The following is a 21,280-nucleotide window of genomic DNA, read 5'->3' as shown; positions in this document are numbered from 1 at the left end:
AAATAAAATCATTACACTGCAGAGCTATAGCGCGTCTTTAGTGAAAACAGCCGTGTCAGATGGGGTTGTATGGATTGATTCTGAACGCGACTGAGAGAGTGAAAAGTGAATAAAAAAAAAAAAAAGCTAACCTTTACAAAGATCATAAATTGCACCGGCTGTTACAGACTGAAATCAAATGTATGTTTTTATTCTAAAACAATAAGACTAAGAACAGTTTACTTCTCAAAAGGGAGGGGCGCAGGATTGAACCCGTGACCCCTTGATTCCAAAGCGGGGCTGTATCTATTGAACCACGGAGTCAGTTATAGTAAACTGGTGTCAATGTCGCATGTTAAGGCGGCTTTTTCTTTCTGCAGTTATATGTTTGAATAAAAGTGCAATTGTGTTATTCTTGTGAAAATGTTTCTTTGCTATTTGGACTTCAGGCTTCATACATTATATAGTTTATGCCTACATTTTGTCATCTACTACTAGAATATAAAAAAAGTTTCTGTTTTAACAATGTGTTGACACAGATTACTGTAGAAACGGAACAGACATGAAATGCGTGTGTTCCAAACAACGATCTATTATTTCACTCTAAAACTCCACTTCACTCCCAGATACTCAATCAAGGCATGAGCTGAGAGAAGTTCGTGCACGTTCTAAATTGGTGGGGGATGGAATAGCCGGCTGCTCCTAGCTTCTCTTTATCAGCACATTTAGAGAACAAAGGACGCTGGCGGAGAGGTGTGAAGGGATTTAAGAAGCAGTTTAAGGTGGGACGGAATTACGAGTTTTTTCGTAGGCTCTGGTAATTCTAGTGTTAATAGAGCTGGCCGGCCATCTAAACTGAGCGATCGGGGGAGAAGGGCCTTAGTCAGGGAGGTGACCAAGATCCCGATGGTCACTCTGTCAGAGCTCCAGAGGTCCTCTGTGGAGAGAGGAGAACCTTCCAGAAGGACAACCATCTCTGCAGCAATCAGGCCTGTATAGTAGAGTGGCCAGACGGAAGCCACTCCTTAGTTAAAGGCACATTGCAGCCCGCCTGGAGTTTGCCAAAAGGCACCTGAAGGACTCTCAGACCATGAGAAACAAAATTCATCACCAGGCCAATACCATCCCTACTGTGAAGCATGGTGGTGGCAGCATCATACTGTGGGGATGTTTTTCAGTGGCAGGAACTGGGAGACTAGTCAGGATAAAGGGAAAGATGACTGCAGCAATGTACAGAGACATCCTGGATGAAAACCTACTCCAGAGCACTCTTGACCTCAGACTGGGACGACGGTTCATTGTTCAGCAGCACAACGACCCTAAGCACACAGCCAAGATATCAAAGGAGTGGCTTCAGGACAACTCTGTGAATGTCCTTGAGTGGCCCAGCCAGAGCCCAGACTTGAATCCGATTGAACATCTGTTTTGAGATCTTAAAATGGCTGTGCACCAACGCTTTTTAATCTTTTAAGCGATGCAGTGGTTGATGAATGGTGTTGCCTTACACTTCTAGTAATATGGATTCATAACTGAGTTATTGTCTAAACTTTATTCAGGATTTTCTCTGGGTATTTCCCTCAGTATTGCTTCATTCTTTCTTAAATGTTGTGCGTTTACTTATCTATACTAGCCCAGGATGGTTGTGTGTGTATCTGTGTTGAAGTAACCCTTACAATAGACTAGCACTGATCCTTTGTTGTGTCTGATACTGCTGAGATAAACTGTATTCTCCTGCAGCATTGTAGGAGACAAAGCAGGTTTAGAAAATTGAAAGATGTATAGTAACATTTGGTAACAATAGTGTAGCATTGATGGATCCTACCCGGTTGGCACAAATTTCATCCATTCAGTCCCTGACTCTATCTAATTCAGGCTTTCTCTGGTCAAGGTATTAGTTGATTGGAAGATCGCATACCACAAAGTGACGAGTATATTGGTGGTGGTGCTGGTGCTATTGTACCTCTGTGTTATGTACATAATTCAGTTAACACTATCGACTTTTTGAAAGTTCACTATTCTTCACTCTCTGTACCTTTTCAAATAGTTTTTATCTGTTTTTCTTTGTATTGTGGGCCCACACAGTTATTTATAATCTGTTTTACATGCAAGTAGCTATCATTATTTATGATTATACTGTACTTTCCATTATTTTATATTACTGTGCTTTTTGTCATTTTTCACACCCAGGCTAATCACACCATCGACTTTGACACAGGCTCAGCATTGGTTCTCACCATTGAGAGTACTCTGATTACTGCTTGTTCTTCTGAATCTCTTGTTAGCAAAGGTCACTTTAAGAACTTCTGCATACGATTTGCAGAAGGCTTTGAGACAACATGGGATGACTGGAAGCCAGAAGTGAGAGGCGACATTGTGATGAATGCTTGTAAGTCTTTTAATCTATTAGTTAAATTTTTTGCTCAAAAAGTAAAGAAGATATTTAAATTATTTCATGCAATATAATGTTATACTATTCATTTTCATTGACTTCTATCAGGTGTTGTACCAGATGGCACTTATGAAGTTTGTTCTAGAACTACAGGGCAGGCTTCAGCTGGTAAGTACATTTTATCATTTTAAAAGTAAATCTATCAGATTTTTAATTACTGTGTATGTAACTGAAATTTAATTGAGAACCTACTATAACAGAGTGCCTTTAATAGGCCACTTCACACCAAAATCAAGATAATGGTGTTTGTTCAGCCTAATTTCCACCTTGACTGTTGAGAGCACTAGTGAGAAGTGATAACTCGCTCAGTATCCTGTCCTAGCATAAGCTTTTATACACACATTCCTAGGTTTATTAGGCAGTAGTGACCCTGGGTGGCCTTAATTCATCTGGAAATCTTTCTTGCTGTCAATTTAAGAGGATAGTTCCACGTAACATTTCATAATAAGGTTGTCTTCCTACATAAAAAGCTGATCCCAAGCTTAAAGTGTAAATACTTTGTGAGTAAAGCTGATGTCCTTCAAAGTGCTCTGTGGCAACACTCTGTTAGCAGAGTTTTTAGGAAGTTCTTGCGAGTTGCTCATTTGATTTCTTTTCCCGACCCACTTCTGCTGAGTCAGTTACATACAGTAAGATGTTGCTATTCGTATTTCCAACCTGTCAGAATAAACATATTTGCTGCTTGATTAAGATCAAGCTTAATTAATTAATGAACTACTTGTGCAATTGTAGGAAGCCATAATTTAACAGGACAGTAAAAATTCCTCATACTATTAGTTGTAAACATTACTTAATATTGTAGTTGTAAAAGTAAATATCAGCAGATGTATCAGAAAACTGTGAATACAATTTAAAATATAGTACTTGCAAACTGTATGCCTATAAATAATCTAAAGAAGCAACTTTACAATGGTTTATCTTCTACAGTAGTGTTATGCTTTTTTGTTTCTCTTATATCAACAGTAAACCATCAGTATTACTGCAACCACCTGTTATGTTATTTATAAGTATACATTAATAATTAATATGTAAAGGAATGCTTAGTTAGCTCTATGTCAAAAACTCTTATTTAGTCATGTTGCCTTTTTTCTAAATGCTTATAAGATGTATTTTATTTCAAATGTTAAACCATACTTTATATAACCCCTCTTTCCTGAGATGTTTATATACACACATATCTAATCTCTGTGAGACTGTAAATACTCTGAACAAGTACTGGTTAAATGAGCTGAAATTGCTAGCAACTTGGTGGTGTTTTAAGAAGAAGAAAATCACTGCTTAAGATATTGGTAATCATTCTATCTAATAGATGGTTTTGAGATTAATGGATACATTGGTAGCAAAGTTGGGATGTAGTGGCCAAAAAAGAGCACTGTGCTAGAGAAAAAATACTGGGGAAATAACAAAAACATTAAAGTCAAAACTGGATACAATTTGAGGATCAGAAACCTTCACTAATGACAGCAGACTTCGTGATTGGTCAGTTTAAGTTAAAGACAGAGAGATAATGATGATCAGCCAAGGTTCTGCTTAAAGAGACATACATACATACATACACGTATGTATGTATTTATGCATGCATGCATGTATGTATGTGTGCATTTGTTTTTTTTTTTGTTTTTTTTTTTAGCAGGATGGGTCAAAATGTTAATATTGATAGTGAAGTTAGGATGTGTAAACATTTATTTATTTCATAAATATTGGCTATTAACATTAATTGAGTGATGGAACTTTGGTAACATGTACAGTAACCTTAATAAACAAAGCTCAGAAAGATGAGATTTGAAAAGGTTCTAATACTCTTGAAGCAACTGCATTTTGATAAATAACTTGGTACTGCAACAAATTAAAATATATTCATGTTTTACTTCCAAGTTTAATCTGGAGAATGGAAATTATTATTTTTTTCCATTTTATTTGAGAATGTGTTACAGTATATTCTTAGTATACATGTTTATAATTAGCTTAGGAGGTAATGTGTTGCACCTTCTTTGTGAAACAGAAAGTAGCAGTGCAGGCACATGGACTTTAAATATCTTGTGGAAAATGTGTGGCATTGATGTCCATATGGATCCTAACATTGGAAAGAGGCTTAATGCTCTTGGTAATACACTGACATCCCTGACTGGAGAAGAAGATGTGGATGATATTGCTGATCTAAACTCTGTTAATATTGCTGATATCTCAGATGAAGATGAGCCTGTCAGTATGTCTCCTATAATTCAGACGGTGGGGACCTTTTTTGTTCTTTACATTTTACAGCATATATGTATTTGATAAAGTTAATGTGCCACGGTAACAATTTTAAGGCTGGTTTGTTAAAATATCCAGGAAGAATGTAATCAAAAAAACTGTTTCTTTAAAATAATTTTAAGAATACAGTTTACTGAATTATAAACTTACTTTAGAAACTACATCTTCTGTTTTCATTAAAAATATTTGAATATTAGTTTTGTTCCGGATCCTTTTGTATTTTTATTAAGGTGTAAACATTAATCACACACTGATTTTAAATTCCTGTTGGATAATATCATTTGTCATCCAATACTTTTCAAGAAATGGTGTTCAAGGGTTGTTTCTTTAGTAGTCAAGATGATTTTGAAGGTTTAGAAATCTGAAACAGTGCATCTTTTTATCACTTTATTATTACTTTTAAGATTAATAGCCTATAAAACATTTTATTATACACTCAGTTAATTTTCCTTCATTCTAACATATTTGATAATCTAATTATAATGGAGTTTTATATCCACCCCCCCCCAAGTGTCTTCCAAAAAATTCTTATTTTTTTATTTTGCTTGAGAAAAGATTATGAAATAGAAACAAAAATATTTTCTAAGATCAGTTCTTTACTGTTTAGAATTCTGAAGAAGCCACTGTCACTGGAGAACATTTAAGACTTTCATTAAGGAAGCGTCTTGTTAACCACCTTCTTGGGTTAAGCACTGAAAGTCAGAGACGCTCAGTCCCAGAAGACTTTCTCTGTCTTTCATCACCTTGCAAGAGTTCTCATTCTAGCAGATACAGTATCAAATCATCTAGACCTCAGTCATGGGGATGTGTACGTACTGCAGTTTTGCATGCAAAACAATGAGTTGAAGCCTAAATCAAGAGGGCCAGGTCTTCTCTCTTCATTTGATCGTTTCTTCTATCATGCCACTGAATATCAAGACACCAATCTCTCTAGATTGTGAAGTGAAACTAGAAAAAAATTAACGTGGTCGGTTACTGTTGGACATTAAGCATTTTCTGTTCTCCAGTCAGTTTCAGTGAAATATAAATTTATGATTGTATTTTGGATCATACTAGACTTTGAATTAAATCAGAATGACTCCAAAATTAAAATGCTGTGACAGCTTTTCATTTGGAGAATAGCAAGTGCTGTTTTTGGATTTGGGACTTTTCTATGCATTAAATGAATGATTCTGAATTTCTTGTATGGGGGACTCAAGAAGTATTTGTTCAAACCTATTTCTGCCTTCATTTGGGGTTGCAATTACTATATTTTTCACTTTTTACTTTCTATGAGAAATTCTTAGTTGGGCTAATTCACATAATTGATTTTTTTTTCTTTTCTGAAGTATGTTGTTAAGATCATGCTCTTGCTCAGTGTTTTTACATTTATTCTATCAAAATTTTTAGAAATGACTTAAGCCAATTATTTCTATTAGCTATGCTTACTCTGGACATTTAAATGCATTTTCTATGGTCTTTGTGGGTGAAGGTTTGTTTTCTATATAATAATCCTTGTTTACTTCTGATTAAAATGTAACATCACGTGATCTAAAATTCACGTTTTTGACTATTGATTATAATAATGGTTTACACAGGAACCTGCTGATCATAGACGTCAAGTAGCAGGTGGAAGCCAAATAAATGAGGGCCGTACAAGAAAATTTCCTAAGCGTCTAGTGGACATTCGAGAACTAAATGAACAGGCAAAAGTTATTGATGACCTGAAGTAAGTTCCCCCTACCCCAATAATCCTTGATGAATGCTGTTATATTAATTAATTAACACACAGGTGTGTGTCCTTCTTTTAGAATACCATGGCTGTCAGCTTAGTTTACTGTATGTTGGGCATATTCAGCAGTTTTAGTTAGCATTCCACATTTAGTGTATCGGATTAGTATTTTTTAATATTGTATTCATTTACTTTACGGATTCTGAACCTGAATTTAGGTGTCTAGGTACCTTTTTTGTTTCTGCGATGCTGCTGTTTAACCTTAACCTCTTTATTCCAGAATGTTATGTTTGCAAAGGTCCAAAAAACTCCAAAACAGACTCAAGGCTCCAGTGAAGCCTGGAAACATCTTATAGGCTTCAAAAAACACAAGATATGCCTGTCCCCTAAATACAAAAATCAGACTTTGTGGTTGGCATAAACCAGAAAGAGCCAAAACCTATTTTAAAAAAGGAAGAGAGGAATGGTGAAAACGTATGGCCCAGAATTACATAAACAAAGTTTCTTAATAATTTGAGAGTTTTTTACAAGAAAGTTCAAAACCAAAACATGAATAAAACAAAAAGACAACAACCAAAATCAATAAAATCCAGTAAATTGCAGTGAAAGTGCTGTGTTTTTCACAATTAATTTTTTAATTTAACTTGACAACATGTTAATACTCCACAAATGAAAAATCAAGTGAATGTAGCAACTTACTCAAATGCAATGTTAACAGTCTTAGATCTTTCTATTTTCCCTAAAACAATAGTTGAACAAGAAGTATAAAGGCTTTTTCCTAGTATGGCATGTCAGTCTCACATTAGTATAACACATTAGATTAAGGAATAAAAAGGCCTTTCAGTAATTTGTTTTTTATTTCTACTGTTAAACATTTTAACTGCAAAATCCTGTGATGAAATTATGCAAAACATAGAAACAAACTAATTGTGCCAATGAACGTATAAGACTAGTATTGTGAACTATTACTGTACAACTGTAAAATGTAACAAAAATCATATAAATAAAGTAAACGGCTATATGGGTTTCAGCTTTATGAAGCTAATCTGTTCCATCAAAAACCTTTGTTGTGTGAACTTTTGTAATGTGAACATTTACTTATGATTGATTCAAATGGGAAAACATTTTAACTGTACTCTGACCCCCAAAATGACCCCCACTTTTGTTCAAATAACATGGAAACACATGAAAATTGTGTAATAATCACATTAGTCATTAAAACAAACCCATAATGGACATTTTCCTACATTAAATTCTTTTCAATTAAACTGTTCACCTACACTTTATCTCTTCAAGCTTCATATTTGATATTTCTGAACATTTCCATATATTTCAGTATCTTTTTAAAGATAAAGTAAAATTAATTGTCGCAAGGTGAGTGAACCATACCACATGAACACAAGAGCACACATTGCCGTAGCCCACAGATACAACTCCTTCCCCTTCAGCAGACATCTAATCTCAGCCACATCATCTGAAATAGCTATGCCTGGGCCTGCACATCATTAACGTATAGTCCCTCTCCAAACATCTCACTGCAGCCTAGCTCCGTTGTGCAAGCTGTAATGTGATGTATTTGTTTTTTTTTATTTTATTTTATTGATTTTATTGAAATCACACAACATTCCATACAAATAAATTTTTACAAAAAGAAGATTGAAAGCAAATCAAGCCCCACCCCTGAGAAACAGAGCTAAGCCAGCAGAGTAAAAATTAAAGCTAGTAAAATTAAATAAATATATGAATTAATAACTTAATAAAAATAAATGGAGAAGAAAAAATAAAGAAAAAGTGGAGAGAATCTGCTTCCTCTGTGCTTGAAAAGTTTATTCTAGCATGATGTATTTGGAATGACTGCAAAGGTGATCAGGTATTAGCTCTGGTGGAACGGGTGTGAAAATGGTCTCAGACTTGGTCTTCATTTAATGTGAAAATTTAGCTTCAGTGTGCTTCACTAGATAACAAAGACTGCTAAAATTTTTGTTTCATATACTAGAATTCAGAAGAGGTTATTTGTAAAGCAGGGGATGTCAGTATGAGTATTGTTACATTAATGACTGCATTCATTTAGGCTGTGATTTAGTGCTGTTAAAAGCCTTACAAAAAGTGTTGGCTTGAATATAAAAATTAATGCAATTTTAATTAGTTAATTTAATACAATTTTTTGTATATCTATTTGATTTGTATAGTAAGACAAATGTTTTAAACCTCAAAAGCATGTCATAAAGTAATCTTATTTAATAACCTTAGTTGCACATCTCACTTAATAAAGGTACAGCTCACACATTAAGTAAGACAAAGAAGTGAAAACATCATTTTCTTACATCATAGGAAACTTGGAGCTAGTGAAGGAACTATAAATCAAGAAATCCAACGTTATCAGCAGTTGGAGTCTGTTGCAGTGAATGACATACGGAGGGATGTTCGAAAAAAACTCAGGAGATCCAGCATGAGGGTAAGCATTTTCCATCTCTCTTATATTTACTTCAAGAGAATTGCTGTTTTTTTTAAAATATGTGTCTAATCCTCTCTGTCTTTCACAGAAAACCTTAGGTCATGCCAGACTGTCATTAGGCAGTCTTCTAACACATAAAATTTGCTCTATTCTGTTCTACTACCAGAATGCAAAAAGCATTGTAAAAGCACAGTCTATTAAAAAAGCATCCATGTCAAAGACTCTCTTCACTTTCTTCTATAGTCAATTTCTAGTACCCATTTAGTATTATTAGTAGTATTCAAAGGTTGGTGGAGGAGGTTCTGGAAACAAATGCTGTCAATATGGTGCAGTTTATTTTGTTACTGTCCAACTTCTTTATCTCAGTATAGAAATGAGCAACACTGCATCCAAGTACTGTAAGCACTGCTTGATTTTTTTTTTTTTTAAGTAAATTCCATTATTATTCAGGCAGCGTGTTTTAAAATATCACAGTACTGTTGTTTGTAAAATTGTTTAAATTGTTTTTATTTTTACAATGTAACTGATTTTAATGGTTAAACTCTTTTTAAAGACAATCACCATTTACTATATTTTCCACAAATATTTCCTGTGGGTTGTAAATTTTTTGCAATAAATAGGAGGGACACATAAACTATAAAGACATGTGACTTGTCTTAAGTTTTGCAAGTGCAGTTCTGGTTCTCTCTACAATTAAATATTTCCAGATATTGTACTATATATGAGACTTTGTTTTAGCAGGTATAGTTCCACAATCCATTTTGTACATTTTGGAATCAGTTGTTCACTGAGAAAAGTCTACCATTAGCATTCTCTGAAATCATTATTAGAAGGCCCTAAAATGATGATCCTTTCCATGGTGGTGGGGAAAAAACACACAAAAGAACAGCATTAGAGCAAAGAAGTCAAGATGAACAGCCTTAGTTGGCATGGGCAACTGGCCAGTTAACTTTCAACCACACTGGCAAGTAAACAGAATAAGAGTATATTGTTATGATATGAATGTATCAAATAGGGTATACTGTATAGCAGTAGTGACAAAGAAAATATCAGAAAGGGATAAAGCAGTGCATTTTGTGTAGCCCAGGTTATTATGACATACAGTGTAGTAGCTTTAGTGGTACCTCAATGAATTGAGGCCGGTGATAATTGTAAAAGAAACATACACAATGATAAAAAATTTTGGATAGTATAAGTTCACATAAAAAGCCATTTCATATTTTTGATTTTTAAGTTGAAAAAATAGTGCTGTGTTTTCCTAACGTATGGTCTACGTGCATTTATTTAAAATGTTAGTTTAATTTGTGATTTTTACCTTGAATTAATACATATAGTATCTTTAAATTATTTAACCTTAATACTGTGTTTTAACAGGCAGCATCCTTGAAAGACAAATGGGGATTAGGATACAAGCCTAGTTACAACAGATCAAAAAGTATATCAGCAACTGGAAGACCCCCTTTGAAAAGGATGGATCGAGCAAGGTAAAGCATTTTTTTTATTCATTAGGATATTTCCACTGGCACTTAGATATGTCTGTTTTAAACAACAACTCCAAAAGAATTGGAAGCCAGAAAAATCACAGACCTGCACTACGTATTTATATTTTGAAAACTGGTGTTCAGATAAGCATGTTTTATACATTTTTGTTTTTAAAATACATTCTTGTTGAATTTAATGTAATGATGCAGCATGCAGCTTAACTGTTACTTTTCCTTTTTGTTCAGTTAATGACCTGATTGAATATTTGTACCATGTGTGGTTTTTAGTGTAGTGGCTAGTACCTCCAGTAGGGGCTACCACTGAGCCCCAAAGCCCACACCCAATAATGCCGAACACAGTTATGAATTCAAGAAATGAATTTTTAATTAATCCTCCAATCAGTTTGTACAATGAAGCACAACCAATTACCAAACGAAATCAGCTCTTTCCTCTCCTCCTGCCTCCATCTGAATGTCGCCTGCTGCCTCCCAACTCTGACTCCTTGATGTAAAGCAACATACTTCTTTTATATTGGACCTGGTACTGCTTCCAGTGACCCAGCATGACTTGTGGGGGTTGTTTGGAAACCAGGGCAGTCCTCCCCCAACAGCACCCCCATGTGGCACCCAGGGACCCTGACAGGGTTCAACTTTCAAACTCTTTTTCCCATGATCTCCTATGGATGTCCAAGCTGGGATGCATCTAATAGACCACTGCCACTCTAGTCCATGACAAAATTGTGCATATACTTTCTGTTACTCTCCCTTCAGTAATCCTAATAATCTGAAGCCATCGTTAGTAGCATTCAGATTATATGTGAATAGCCAAACAAAATATATAGCATTGCTATCCAGGTAATCATACTGCATATAGATAAGATAAATAATCACACTTACACTATCTATTTAGTCTTTCTGGTCTTGATGTGATTTCTAGTGATTTAATTTTGGAAATGATAAAAATATTCTCACTACTTTAGAGTCAATAATAGATGATAACTGATCTCCATTACTAATACAAATCATGATATCACAGGTCAATGCTTTTTTATCTTTGATATTTTTATATTTAGGTTTTCAAATGGCAGTAATCCTTTGCTCACTATAACTTGTATTGTTGGACATATCACTGGTGTAGTTTACAGGCTGATGGTCTAAATCAGGAGTCCCCAATTACTGTCCTGAAGGGCTGCAGTGTCTGCAGGTTTTCATTCAAGCCAGTTTAGTAGTGAAAAGCCAGGCCTAGAAAATAATGAAAATTGTTATTTAATTATGTGTCTTGTTGTGCTTTCATTCTTCTAAGACAAATCTTTATCATATGTTTTGTGGTGAGGAATAGATTTATACCTCTTGGTTCTCTTCTCTCTCATTTACATATTTAAAAACATTGTAATAACAGAGATGCTACATCATGTATATTCACAGGTTTAAATGGGAGCATGTTAGTTACAGAGCTGATGGTTCCTTTGTCATTTGTCAAAAACTGAAATCTGAATGCCACTGTTTTAAACGAAAATAGGGGCAATTAAGGGTTTTGAACATTGCAGAGTTTGATATTCAGGCTTGGAGATAAAAGATAGTGGTACTTTTTTTTTTTTTTTTTTGAGTCACAACTGTACTGCTGCATATATACATCACACCTCATGCCAAATATGGTAAATTGTTTGTAAAAATCATTACATTAACACTTTACATTAAGACATTTAAAACTTCACAAATACCATAAACAATATTTAAATGTCAAAAAACATTTCTTATTAAAGCTTGATTGATTACTTATTGTAGCTGTGGCAGAATAAGCCCTTTTTTTATTTAATAAGCAACTTGGAAAATGTATGCATAGAGTAACTTTATTCTACTTTAGGTTTTCTGATTAGAAAGTTAGAGATTTGTCCATTATTTATTTGCTTCATCAAAGATTAAAAGTCTTTTTTTTAAAGACATTGTTGCAGAGGTGAATGTGATGTATAAAAGAAAAAAAAAAAATACTGTCGACAAAATGAACTCTCTCAAGCTAAATCTGAAACAGTAAACTAATCTTATTGAAATTATACAGAATGTTTCAGTTTGTTTAAAGGATAGGCAACATGCAAGAAAGAGAGTTGCTTAGAGCATAACGGATTAAAGCATTCATTAATCCATCCGTTTTTGATACCCACTTACCAAAGCAGGGTCATGAGGCAGCTGGAACCTATCCTGGCAAACAACAGGTAAAAGAATCCCTGACATCATATTGCAGAGTAAACACACACACACGTGCACACACTAGAGCCAATTTATAATAATCAGTTCACCTAAACTGCATGTCTTTAAACTGTAGGAGGAAACCAGGGCAAGTCCACTTGGACCCACATTCAAACTTCATTCGGGCAACACAGATTTCACAACCCCTGGACTCCAAGGCACAGGAGTGGATTTACCATCAGGGCATTCCGGGTTTGCACAGAGGGTCCCTTGATGGCAATGGGCCTTTTCAGTTGGCAAAGCGATACACCACCAAACTAACACCACCAGGTCCATGACCTGAAAAAAAAACTGGGAACATCCAGACTACATGAAATGACTAGGTGTCTGTGTACTGAATTTAATTTTTAAAAGTGAAATCAACTCAGCTTTATTCAATAAATCACTCAGGAGCCTTTGAGGGTCTTAATGGCCTTGGAATTGCAGCAGCACTAATGATGCATCACCATGAAATATCCATTGATTATCAACATACTTCCATTGGTTGTGGCCTCAGAAAAAATTGAGGTGAAAAAATACCTTTTATCTGGGAATTCATTTAGCAACATAATGCATGTGTTGGAGAGGACAGGCCTCCCTGGCCACCCCTTAAGCTCCGCCCATGGTTCTGAGTTGTAACAAGGGTTGCAAGTAAAACTAAGCCCAACAAAAACTATATATATATATATATATATAGTTATATATATTATATATATATTGCGGGGAACAGGCCGGACACAGACAGGTAGACATGATTATATGCACCACAACACATTTATTTTACTACTATTTAAAATTTTTAACACACACATCCTAGTGCCACAGCACCAGTCACCCTCAAATGTCCAGGCCCTCAACAATGCCTTACTCTTCAGGCCTCCTCCTTGCCTCTCCTCCCGAGCTTTGTCCTCTTCCACCCAACTCCAGCCTTGATTGGAGGGAGGCGGCCCCTTTTATACACACCCGGATGAGCTCCAGGTGCTTCTTGGCAATCTTCGACTGGCACTCCCCAGTATGGCAGAAGTGCCGGTTGCACACCCGGCAGCACTCCAGGTGTCCCCGGTCCTCTTTCCCCCAGTATTTCCGGGTGTGGTGGAAGTGCTGAGGTCCAGGGCTCCAAAGGCATCAGGGCTCCCCCTGGTAGTGACCACAGGCCCCTACAGGGTTGAACTTCCAAGCTCTGTACCCATGGTCCCCAAAGCCACCAGGGCAGTCGCCCCCTCGCTGTCTGGAAGAGGCACAAGCCCTCCACCGGTCCTCCTGAGTGACCCAGCTGGGTTACAGTCCCAGCAGCTCACCACAGTGCCACATCGCCAGCGATAACCCGTCCGGCAAAGTGGCCCGTCCCGCGAGGGCAGGTCTCTAACGAAGCGGGTCCTACTGCGTGTCCAGGGTCTGGTCCTGCAAAACAAACAGAAACTGGGGCAGAGCCGCTGCCTGGATGCCACCACCTGGCATCCTCCTGTGCCTCTTCGGCACCCTCTCCGTGGGTTCCATGCCCCTCTTGATGGGTCAACCGATGGGACTGCTTGTACTCCTGCAATCTCCGCTAACTCTGAGGTTTCCCTCTGCCTCCGCAGAGGGCGGCCCTTTTCCAGACGTGAGCAGCCTGCCTCAGAGGAACCGCCATTCTTCCCTCGATTCCTCCTTTTCCTCTGGGACACAGTGACGTTTTGGGTCTGCCTATGGCAAAAGCACAGCCCCTGTCCCTTTTGCGTCCCTGTAGAAAGACGCGAGGCCTACCTTCCCCGCTGTACTACTCCGGCCAAAAGATCCAGCGTCATGCCGTTCTGTCGCAGCACACAGAGTCTGTAATGACGTGATCGCCTTCCCCTCCAGCCATCTTGTGTCTCTCCTTCTCGGTGTGGTGTTGTGCCTCCTGGCAGCCTCGCAGTTGCCGCGATCCCTCGAGCTGAAGCACCTCCTCCTTCGCAGCCCCTCCTGCCGGAAAGCCCTGCAGAACGGCACGTGCCTGCCACCGACGCAGGTCCGGGAAGTCCCTGCCTACAACAGAAAAGGTAAGACCAACCCCGGAGTGCCGACTGTCGTTGGGAAGGCCACTTACCTCCCGGGTCCCGTCTGTCTGCTCCTGCCTCAGCATGGCCTTCCTAGACGCAGTGCCGTCCCGGCCGTCCTCGGCCACGGCGCGCTCATAGAAGCCTGCTGCACTCCGGCAACACCCGTTGTCCTCCTTCCGCACCAGGGGGAAACGGCCCTTCTGTGGACTGGTGGCAGTCCCTTGGGTAAATCGCTCCCGCGCGTTTGTGGGCTCACCTGCTGTGCCGGACTGCCCACAAAATTATTTAGACTGGGTCCTTGCCTTGTAGCAGGCAGAGAGTCCCATCTGGGATGCCATTGTGGGGAACAGGCCGGACACAAACAGGTAGACATGATGTTAAAGCACCACAACACATTTATTTACACTATTTGCATGAATGGTGAACACACACACAACCCAAGGCATCAGGGCTTCCAAGCTCTGTACCTGTGGTCGCCCCCTTGCAGTCTGGAGGAGGCACAAGACCTCCTCCGGTCCTCCTGGGCGTCCTGGCTGGGTAACAGCCCCAGCCACTCACCAATATATATATATATATATATATATATATATATATATATATATATATATATATATATATATATATATATATATATATACTAACAGAATACCTGCGCTTCGGAAGCGGAAAAGTACTGTGTTAAAGAAGTTCTGAAAAAGAAAAGGAAAACTTTAAAAAATAACGTAACTTGATTGTTAATGTAATTGTTTTGTCATTGAACAAGAGTGTTGTTGTCCTATCTATCTATCTATCTATCTATCTATCTATCTATCTATCTATCTATCTATCTATCTATATATATATATATATAGATAGCAAAATACCCACGCTTGGCAGCGGAGAAGTAAAAAGAAAAGGAAACATTTTAATAATAACGTAACATGATTGACAATGTAATTGTTTTGTCATTGTCATGAGTGTTGCTGGCATATATATATATATATATATATATATATATATATACACACACTGACGCACACATATATAAACATATATTTACACATTAAATATATATATACATATATACATGTACAAATATAGACATATATATATGCATATATACAGTTATATACACATATATATATATATATATATATATATACACACATACATATATATATATATAGCAAAATACCCGCGCTTCGTAGCAGAGAAGTAGTGTGTTAAAGAAGCAATGAAAAAGAAAAGGAAACATTTTGAAAATAACGTAACATGCTTGTCAATGTAATTGTTTTTTCACTGTTGTGAGTGATGAGTGTTGCTGTCATATATATATATATATATATATATATATATATATATATATATATATATATATATATATATATATATATATATATATATATATATATATATATATATATATATATACACACACACACATATATACACACAAATACATATATATACATACACACACATATATATAAACATATATATACATACACACACACACACAACTATCGTATATGTTCAAGTTCTATTTAAATTTTAAATAGAAGGAATTTTTATTTAGTTGACAGAATATTATTCCGGAATAAATCAACTCAAACCTTAAATAACTATATAACTATAATATTTTGCTCTCCATAAAAATATATCCTGTCTAAATTATACAAGTTAGAAATAAAGTAAACGTTAAAAGAACAAACATTCAAATTTCTTTACTCTTATGTAATTTTATATAAAAAATAAACTTAAATTTCAAATATCCCAAAAGATTTTGCTCTCCATAAAAATATATCCTGTCAAAATTATACAAATTCAAATATGAACATGCTGCATAACAAAACCTGGAAATATAAATAAAATTTGTTCTTTTCAGCAATAACAAATCAAATCATTCAGTTGTCTTTGCTCATATGTCATTTTATCAGAGCTGGAAGCCTGGCATCTTTTTTTGGCAATAAGTTCGTTTATGTTTGGTGTGAGGTTCTGTGTTGTGGAGATTCTCAGGATGGACTGCAGGTGCTCATCAGTGAGGCGACTCCTGTGTGCTGTTTTGTTAGTCTTCATGAGTGAGAAGAGCTTCTCACACAGATATGTGCTACCAAACATGCACAAGGTTTGAGCCGCATGTAGACGGAGCTGGAGCATTTTTGAGGGAATGGAGTGAATAAACTGTGCGGGCCCTGCAGTATTGTAACTGGGTAAGAAATAAGTAAATAAAGTTTTGGATGTTCACATTTTTAAAAAGACTTTAATTAGATCAGGTTTTGAGAGAGAGATCTAATGTCAAGTAAGGCTTAATTTGTCTTGGGCCAATGTCTGCACACAAGAATTACGCAAAACACCAAAATAGTTTAGTTGTTTTTGTAATATTTTTTGATATTTCTATTGCAAACATTATACATAGCCATGTGCCTTCTGATTTCTAGATTTGGAGAAAGTGAAGATCTTCCTGAAATTCGCGTAGATGCTGCTTCCCCTGGACCTCGTGTTACATTTAACATTCAAGACCCAGTAAGCATAATATTAAGTTATCATTTTATTTTGTAGCATACATTTTCACTGTGTTTTACAAAACTGACTGTAAAAACTTATGCAGATACTAATAACTTCACTTTCAGTGTGAAACTGTTAACTAATTTAAAAAGAAAATGATTTTATTTATAAAGACACACCACAATTTTATAAAGAGTTGTAACTTCTAAGGCAGAAGTTGCTATCCATGTGTTTACCATCTTTAAACATTTACACAGTTTCAGCTGCAGTCTGACTTGTATTTCAAAAGACCTGTGCTGTATTGGATTGTTCATCTATTTATAATTTAACAAATTTCATTTAATTTCTAAATATATAAAAACAGCCCACAAAATAGGCAAATTAACAATGAAGATGACTAAAATGTTTTATCAATGAAAAGTGTCAGTATTTTTGACCCTCAGAGTTTAGAGTTCCTGTATAAAATTCCTGAAGAATACTGCATTTGCCTGTCAGGGTCTCCTTGCAAGTTTCCAAATGCAGAAACAAAATTCCTTTTAGTTATGATTATAACAGGCAAAGGAGTCTGAACTATGAAAATACTGAAATTAAAAAGGTTGTGGCACATTCACACTACTTTGACTTATTCAAAACGTTATTTGTTTCCATCTTGAAGCTGAATACATCACTGGGCATTGCATACTCCTCTGAGAGCCCCACTGAAGTGTATTTCAAGGTATTTACAAGAGGGTGAAGGAAAACAAGTTATAAAATAAATCTTTAACTGAATGCTGCTAACACAATCTGAAATCTCTCTCTTTTTCCTTAACATGCAAATTCATTTTTTCAAAATATATATTTTCTAAAATACATAATTTATGACAAGATAAAATTGTTTGTTTTTTTATTGTATTACTAGCAGTCTGTTTTCTATCATAAACAGAACTGTCATATCCCATTTCATATATCAAAATATGTCACATTATACGTTTTTTTTTGCCCACCCAGCAATTGTCAGTTGTTACCTTCATTTATGTAATCTTAGCAAGTCAGAGGCAGTTGGCCATGTGTTCCCATTAAGCCGATCACCTAACATAACATACCCAGTGACTCACTAGTCTGTAACTCACTATGATAAAATCAAACAGGTAATTTACAAAGAAAAAGAAAACCGAGATAAACTAGGATGACATGCATTTACAATTTAGATACCCTTTGTCATACATATAGCATGTTGTATTTTTTTTGGTAATGAATTTGCATGTTAACCAATAAACCACTAACAAAACTTCTTTCTCCTTCTGAGGATTTTGGTTTATATAACAACAGGGTTGTGGAAATTTTCAGGCCTGCTGTAAAACATTTGTAATTATTTTAAATGAACAAATATGATACATATTGAGAAAAAATAAATCGGCATACCTGCTAATATATATTTTCAGCCTGAAATTTGAATGCATCTTGGACACTGAAAGGAAGTAGTTAAAATGCAGCCTAACACTTAGTGTCATACAGCAAAAACCAAATGTACAGATTCCTTTTAAACAGCCAATCACAGGATGCACCTCTGAAAAAATCACTGCTTCTGTTCCAGTGATATAAATATTTAACACTCCGCTTTAAGGCAACTTGGAGTAAGAATTATTTTTCATTTACTTTTGCTCATAATTCATTTAGATTGTTAAAATATTTTATTGTATATGCATTCCGGAGGAAGCCGAAGTAATTCTTTAGACTACAACATAATTTATATTTATATTCTCAGAAATATTAATTCACACAAATTTTATATCATGGTCGTTTAAATTAATTTTTTATTCTTCTACAAGTTTTCATAATAATGATTAAATACAATTCATAATTAGGCATCAGATTTCACATTTGAAGGGAACTCTTAAATTCTTATTCATGTACCTGCAAATTAGAAGCTGATTAATGCTTACAGTGTCCTGGTGTAGTTAAGCTGGTGTTGACGTCTTATCTGTTTTTGTCCTTTTTACTACTTGTATGATGCATCGTTCATTCTTCACTTTTGAACACTTCTGTCTACTCAAAGAAAAGTGCATGCATTCCCATGATTTTATGCAAAAAAAAAACTTCACAAAAACATTTATTTTTCTGATGATATCACCCAAAATCTTTTTTATATATCATTTTACCCACATATTATAAACTATTTCCTGACAAAGATTAAAACCATCGTCAAATACCAGATTTTGAAGGGAAGTTTCTTTTAAAACACCTTAAATTTTACACATTTAAATGTTTATGCTTTAATATAAAAATATCTTTTGCCAATTATGACAAATATGGTAAATATCATAGCTGAGTTTTTTTTTTTTCTTTTTTTCCAGTGTAGCTGTTCCATAACCATTATCTAATAGTAAAAACATACAAACAACTTACTTTATGAACGGTATCTAAGGGCGATGTCTATTATCATAATATTGATTTTTGTATAGAGTGACAAAGTGATGTTCAAAGTAAACCCCAAGGTTTATTGTTGTGCATTGTTCGACATTGTTTACTTTTAGAGCCCTGTAATCCTTTATTTTTTTTACTTAGATTTTTGGCAGATATCATCAGAAACCTATCTATTTACCTATACATTTATTCAGTCTTGTTTCAAAGAGACTTAGAATGGGAAATAACTTTAAGCTCTGAATTTCTTTTATCTGGCACTCAGTTTCCCGAGGAGACAGAAATGGACGTTATGTCAGTCAATGCTGGCCTTCATCATTTTCCATCTGTTAGTGAAGGATCATGTTCAGTGTTCAGTTCTCCCAACACCCCAGTTGTCTTCTCACCAAGCATTCCCTTCCAGCCTGAAGACGGCAGGCGAGATGACAGCCTGTCTTCATCCAGTGATGAATCTGAAAAGGAAGAGGAGTTTGATCGAGAGAAACAGCCATCATACTATTACAGGAAGATACCGTAAGCATCTGTTTTTTTTCCCCTTAATTAATATGAATCTCTGAGTGAGGTGAAACAGTCCATTCTACATTCAGATTGTTTAGAATTATGTGTTTAGTATAGCTGTGTATAAAGTTTAAACAAAAAAATAGCTGTATCGATCTTCATATGGAGCTGGAGATTTTTTTGGGGGATAGTGTAATTCTGAACAGTTTCAGAAAATAATGTTTCTGAAAGATATTTTTTTAAAAACCTGATCTTTTTGTTCATAATATATTGGTATCCCCAATAAGTCTGTTTGCTTTGGAGAGTCATTGCGGATGTTAGTCAAAGAAAGTGTTTGACTTTTGAGAAAACAAAACAAATATATTTAGTACATTTGTCTAATTGTGAAGCAAATATGATATATGATTTTGTGAAATGAACTACCATATTTATATCACACCTCTGGTTTTAGAGTATTTTAATTACAGAAAGTTGCACTCTCTAGGATGCGTTTTGGTGTACATTTTTCCCCTCCTCTAAGATATCAGTAATTATAGACTATTTAAGGGGATGTACTTATTAATGTATAATTAAAATACAGGAGAATGACAAATTCCTGGTTCTGTTTGTATAAGTTAATTACACATTGTGGTTAGTATTTGTAAATTCTTCATAATCCTGAATGACATAAGAAGTATTGAAACAGATTAAAAAAAAATTAAAAACTGCATAGCATAGTATGGAATGCTATAGTTATCCCAGTTTATACATCGGAACCTAAATTTAGAAAGTAAAAGTCAGAAGTGTTTAAAAAAAAAATTAAGTTAAATTAGAAAAAAAAGTTTATTAAGGTGGTAACCTGCAGTTTTTCTGTAAGATGATTCCTTTATATTTTTTATTCTGACATGTTAATTTAGATTTATGTATTAAATGTGGGCTTGGGTGGCATGGTGTCAAAGCATGTACTGTACATGTGTATAGTGACAGATAAACGCCTACTTGAGGTTGTTTCTCCCAAAAGCGGCAATACCATCTGTTTGAGGCAATGATATATTTTCTTTTTCCACAGACAGAAATAGCATTTATTATTAATGGAATTACTGAAAAGTCAAATCTTGATTGTTTTTTTTTTCAGACGCATCACCTTTATATTGTCTTCATCTAAAGATACTATTTAAATGAAGATGAAATCTTGATATGTCTACATTTCAGGAGTTTACTTACTTTTCCAAATGACTGCATTTATTTTTCTTGTAAAATGTACATCCATTTGGTTACTACGAGATATTCACTCACCTTAGTAGTTGTACAAGAGAAAAGCATATTTTTTTTTTTTTTTAAGGACAAAGT

The 21,280-nt window shown here is 35.5% G+C and overlaps 1 protein-coding gene across 9 annotated transcripts in view; it reads left to right on the top strand.

Annotated features, from left to right (window-relative positions):
• kiaa1109 (KIAA1109 ortholog) overlaps positions 1–21,280 on the top strand; it is a 388,609-nt gene that overhangs the window by 305,392 nt on the left and 61,937 nt on the right. For 4 of the 9 annotated variants that reach the window (XM_039751238.1, XM_039751239.1, XM_039751241.1 and 1 more), the window contains 10 exons: positions 2,167–2,365; positions 2,477–2,536; positions 4,431–4,657; positions 5,289–5,489; positions 6,259–6,389; positions 8,724–8,847; positions 10,222–10,331; positions 16,987–17,071; positions 17,709–17,768; positions 19,719–19,966. In XM_039751238.1, coding sequence (XP_039607172.1) covers positions 2,167–2,365; positions 2,477–2,536; positions 4,431–4,657; positions 5,289–5,489; positions 6,259–6,389; positions 8,724–8,847; positions 10,222–10,331; positions 16,987–17,071; positions 17,709–17,768; positions 19,719–19,966 — 1,445 coding nt within the window. The remainder of the gene's footprint in view (positions 1–2,166; positions 2,366–2,476; positions 2,537–4,430; positions 4,658–5,288; positions 5,490–6,258; positions 6,390–8,723; positions 8,848–10,221; positions 10,332–16,986; positions 17,072–17,708; positions 17,769–19,718; positions 19,967–21,280) is intronic. The other 5 variants (XM_039751242.1, XM_039751244.1, XM_039751240.1 and 2 more) reach the window with 5 other exon arrangements.

Source organism: Polypterus senegalus, chromosome 4 (genome assembly GCF_016835505.1).
Source record: "Polypterus senegalus isolate Bchr_013 chromosome 4, ASM1683550v1, whole genome shotgun sequence".
NCBI classification, from domain to species: Eukaryota; Metazoa; Chordata; class Cladistia; order Polypteriformes; family Polypteridae; genus Polypterus; species Polypterus senegalus.
This window is presented reverse-complemented; position numbering and strand designations above follow the sequence as displayed.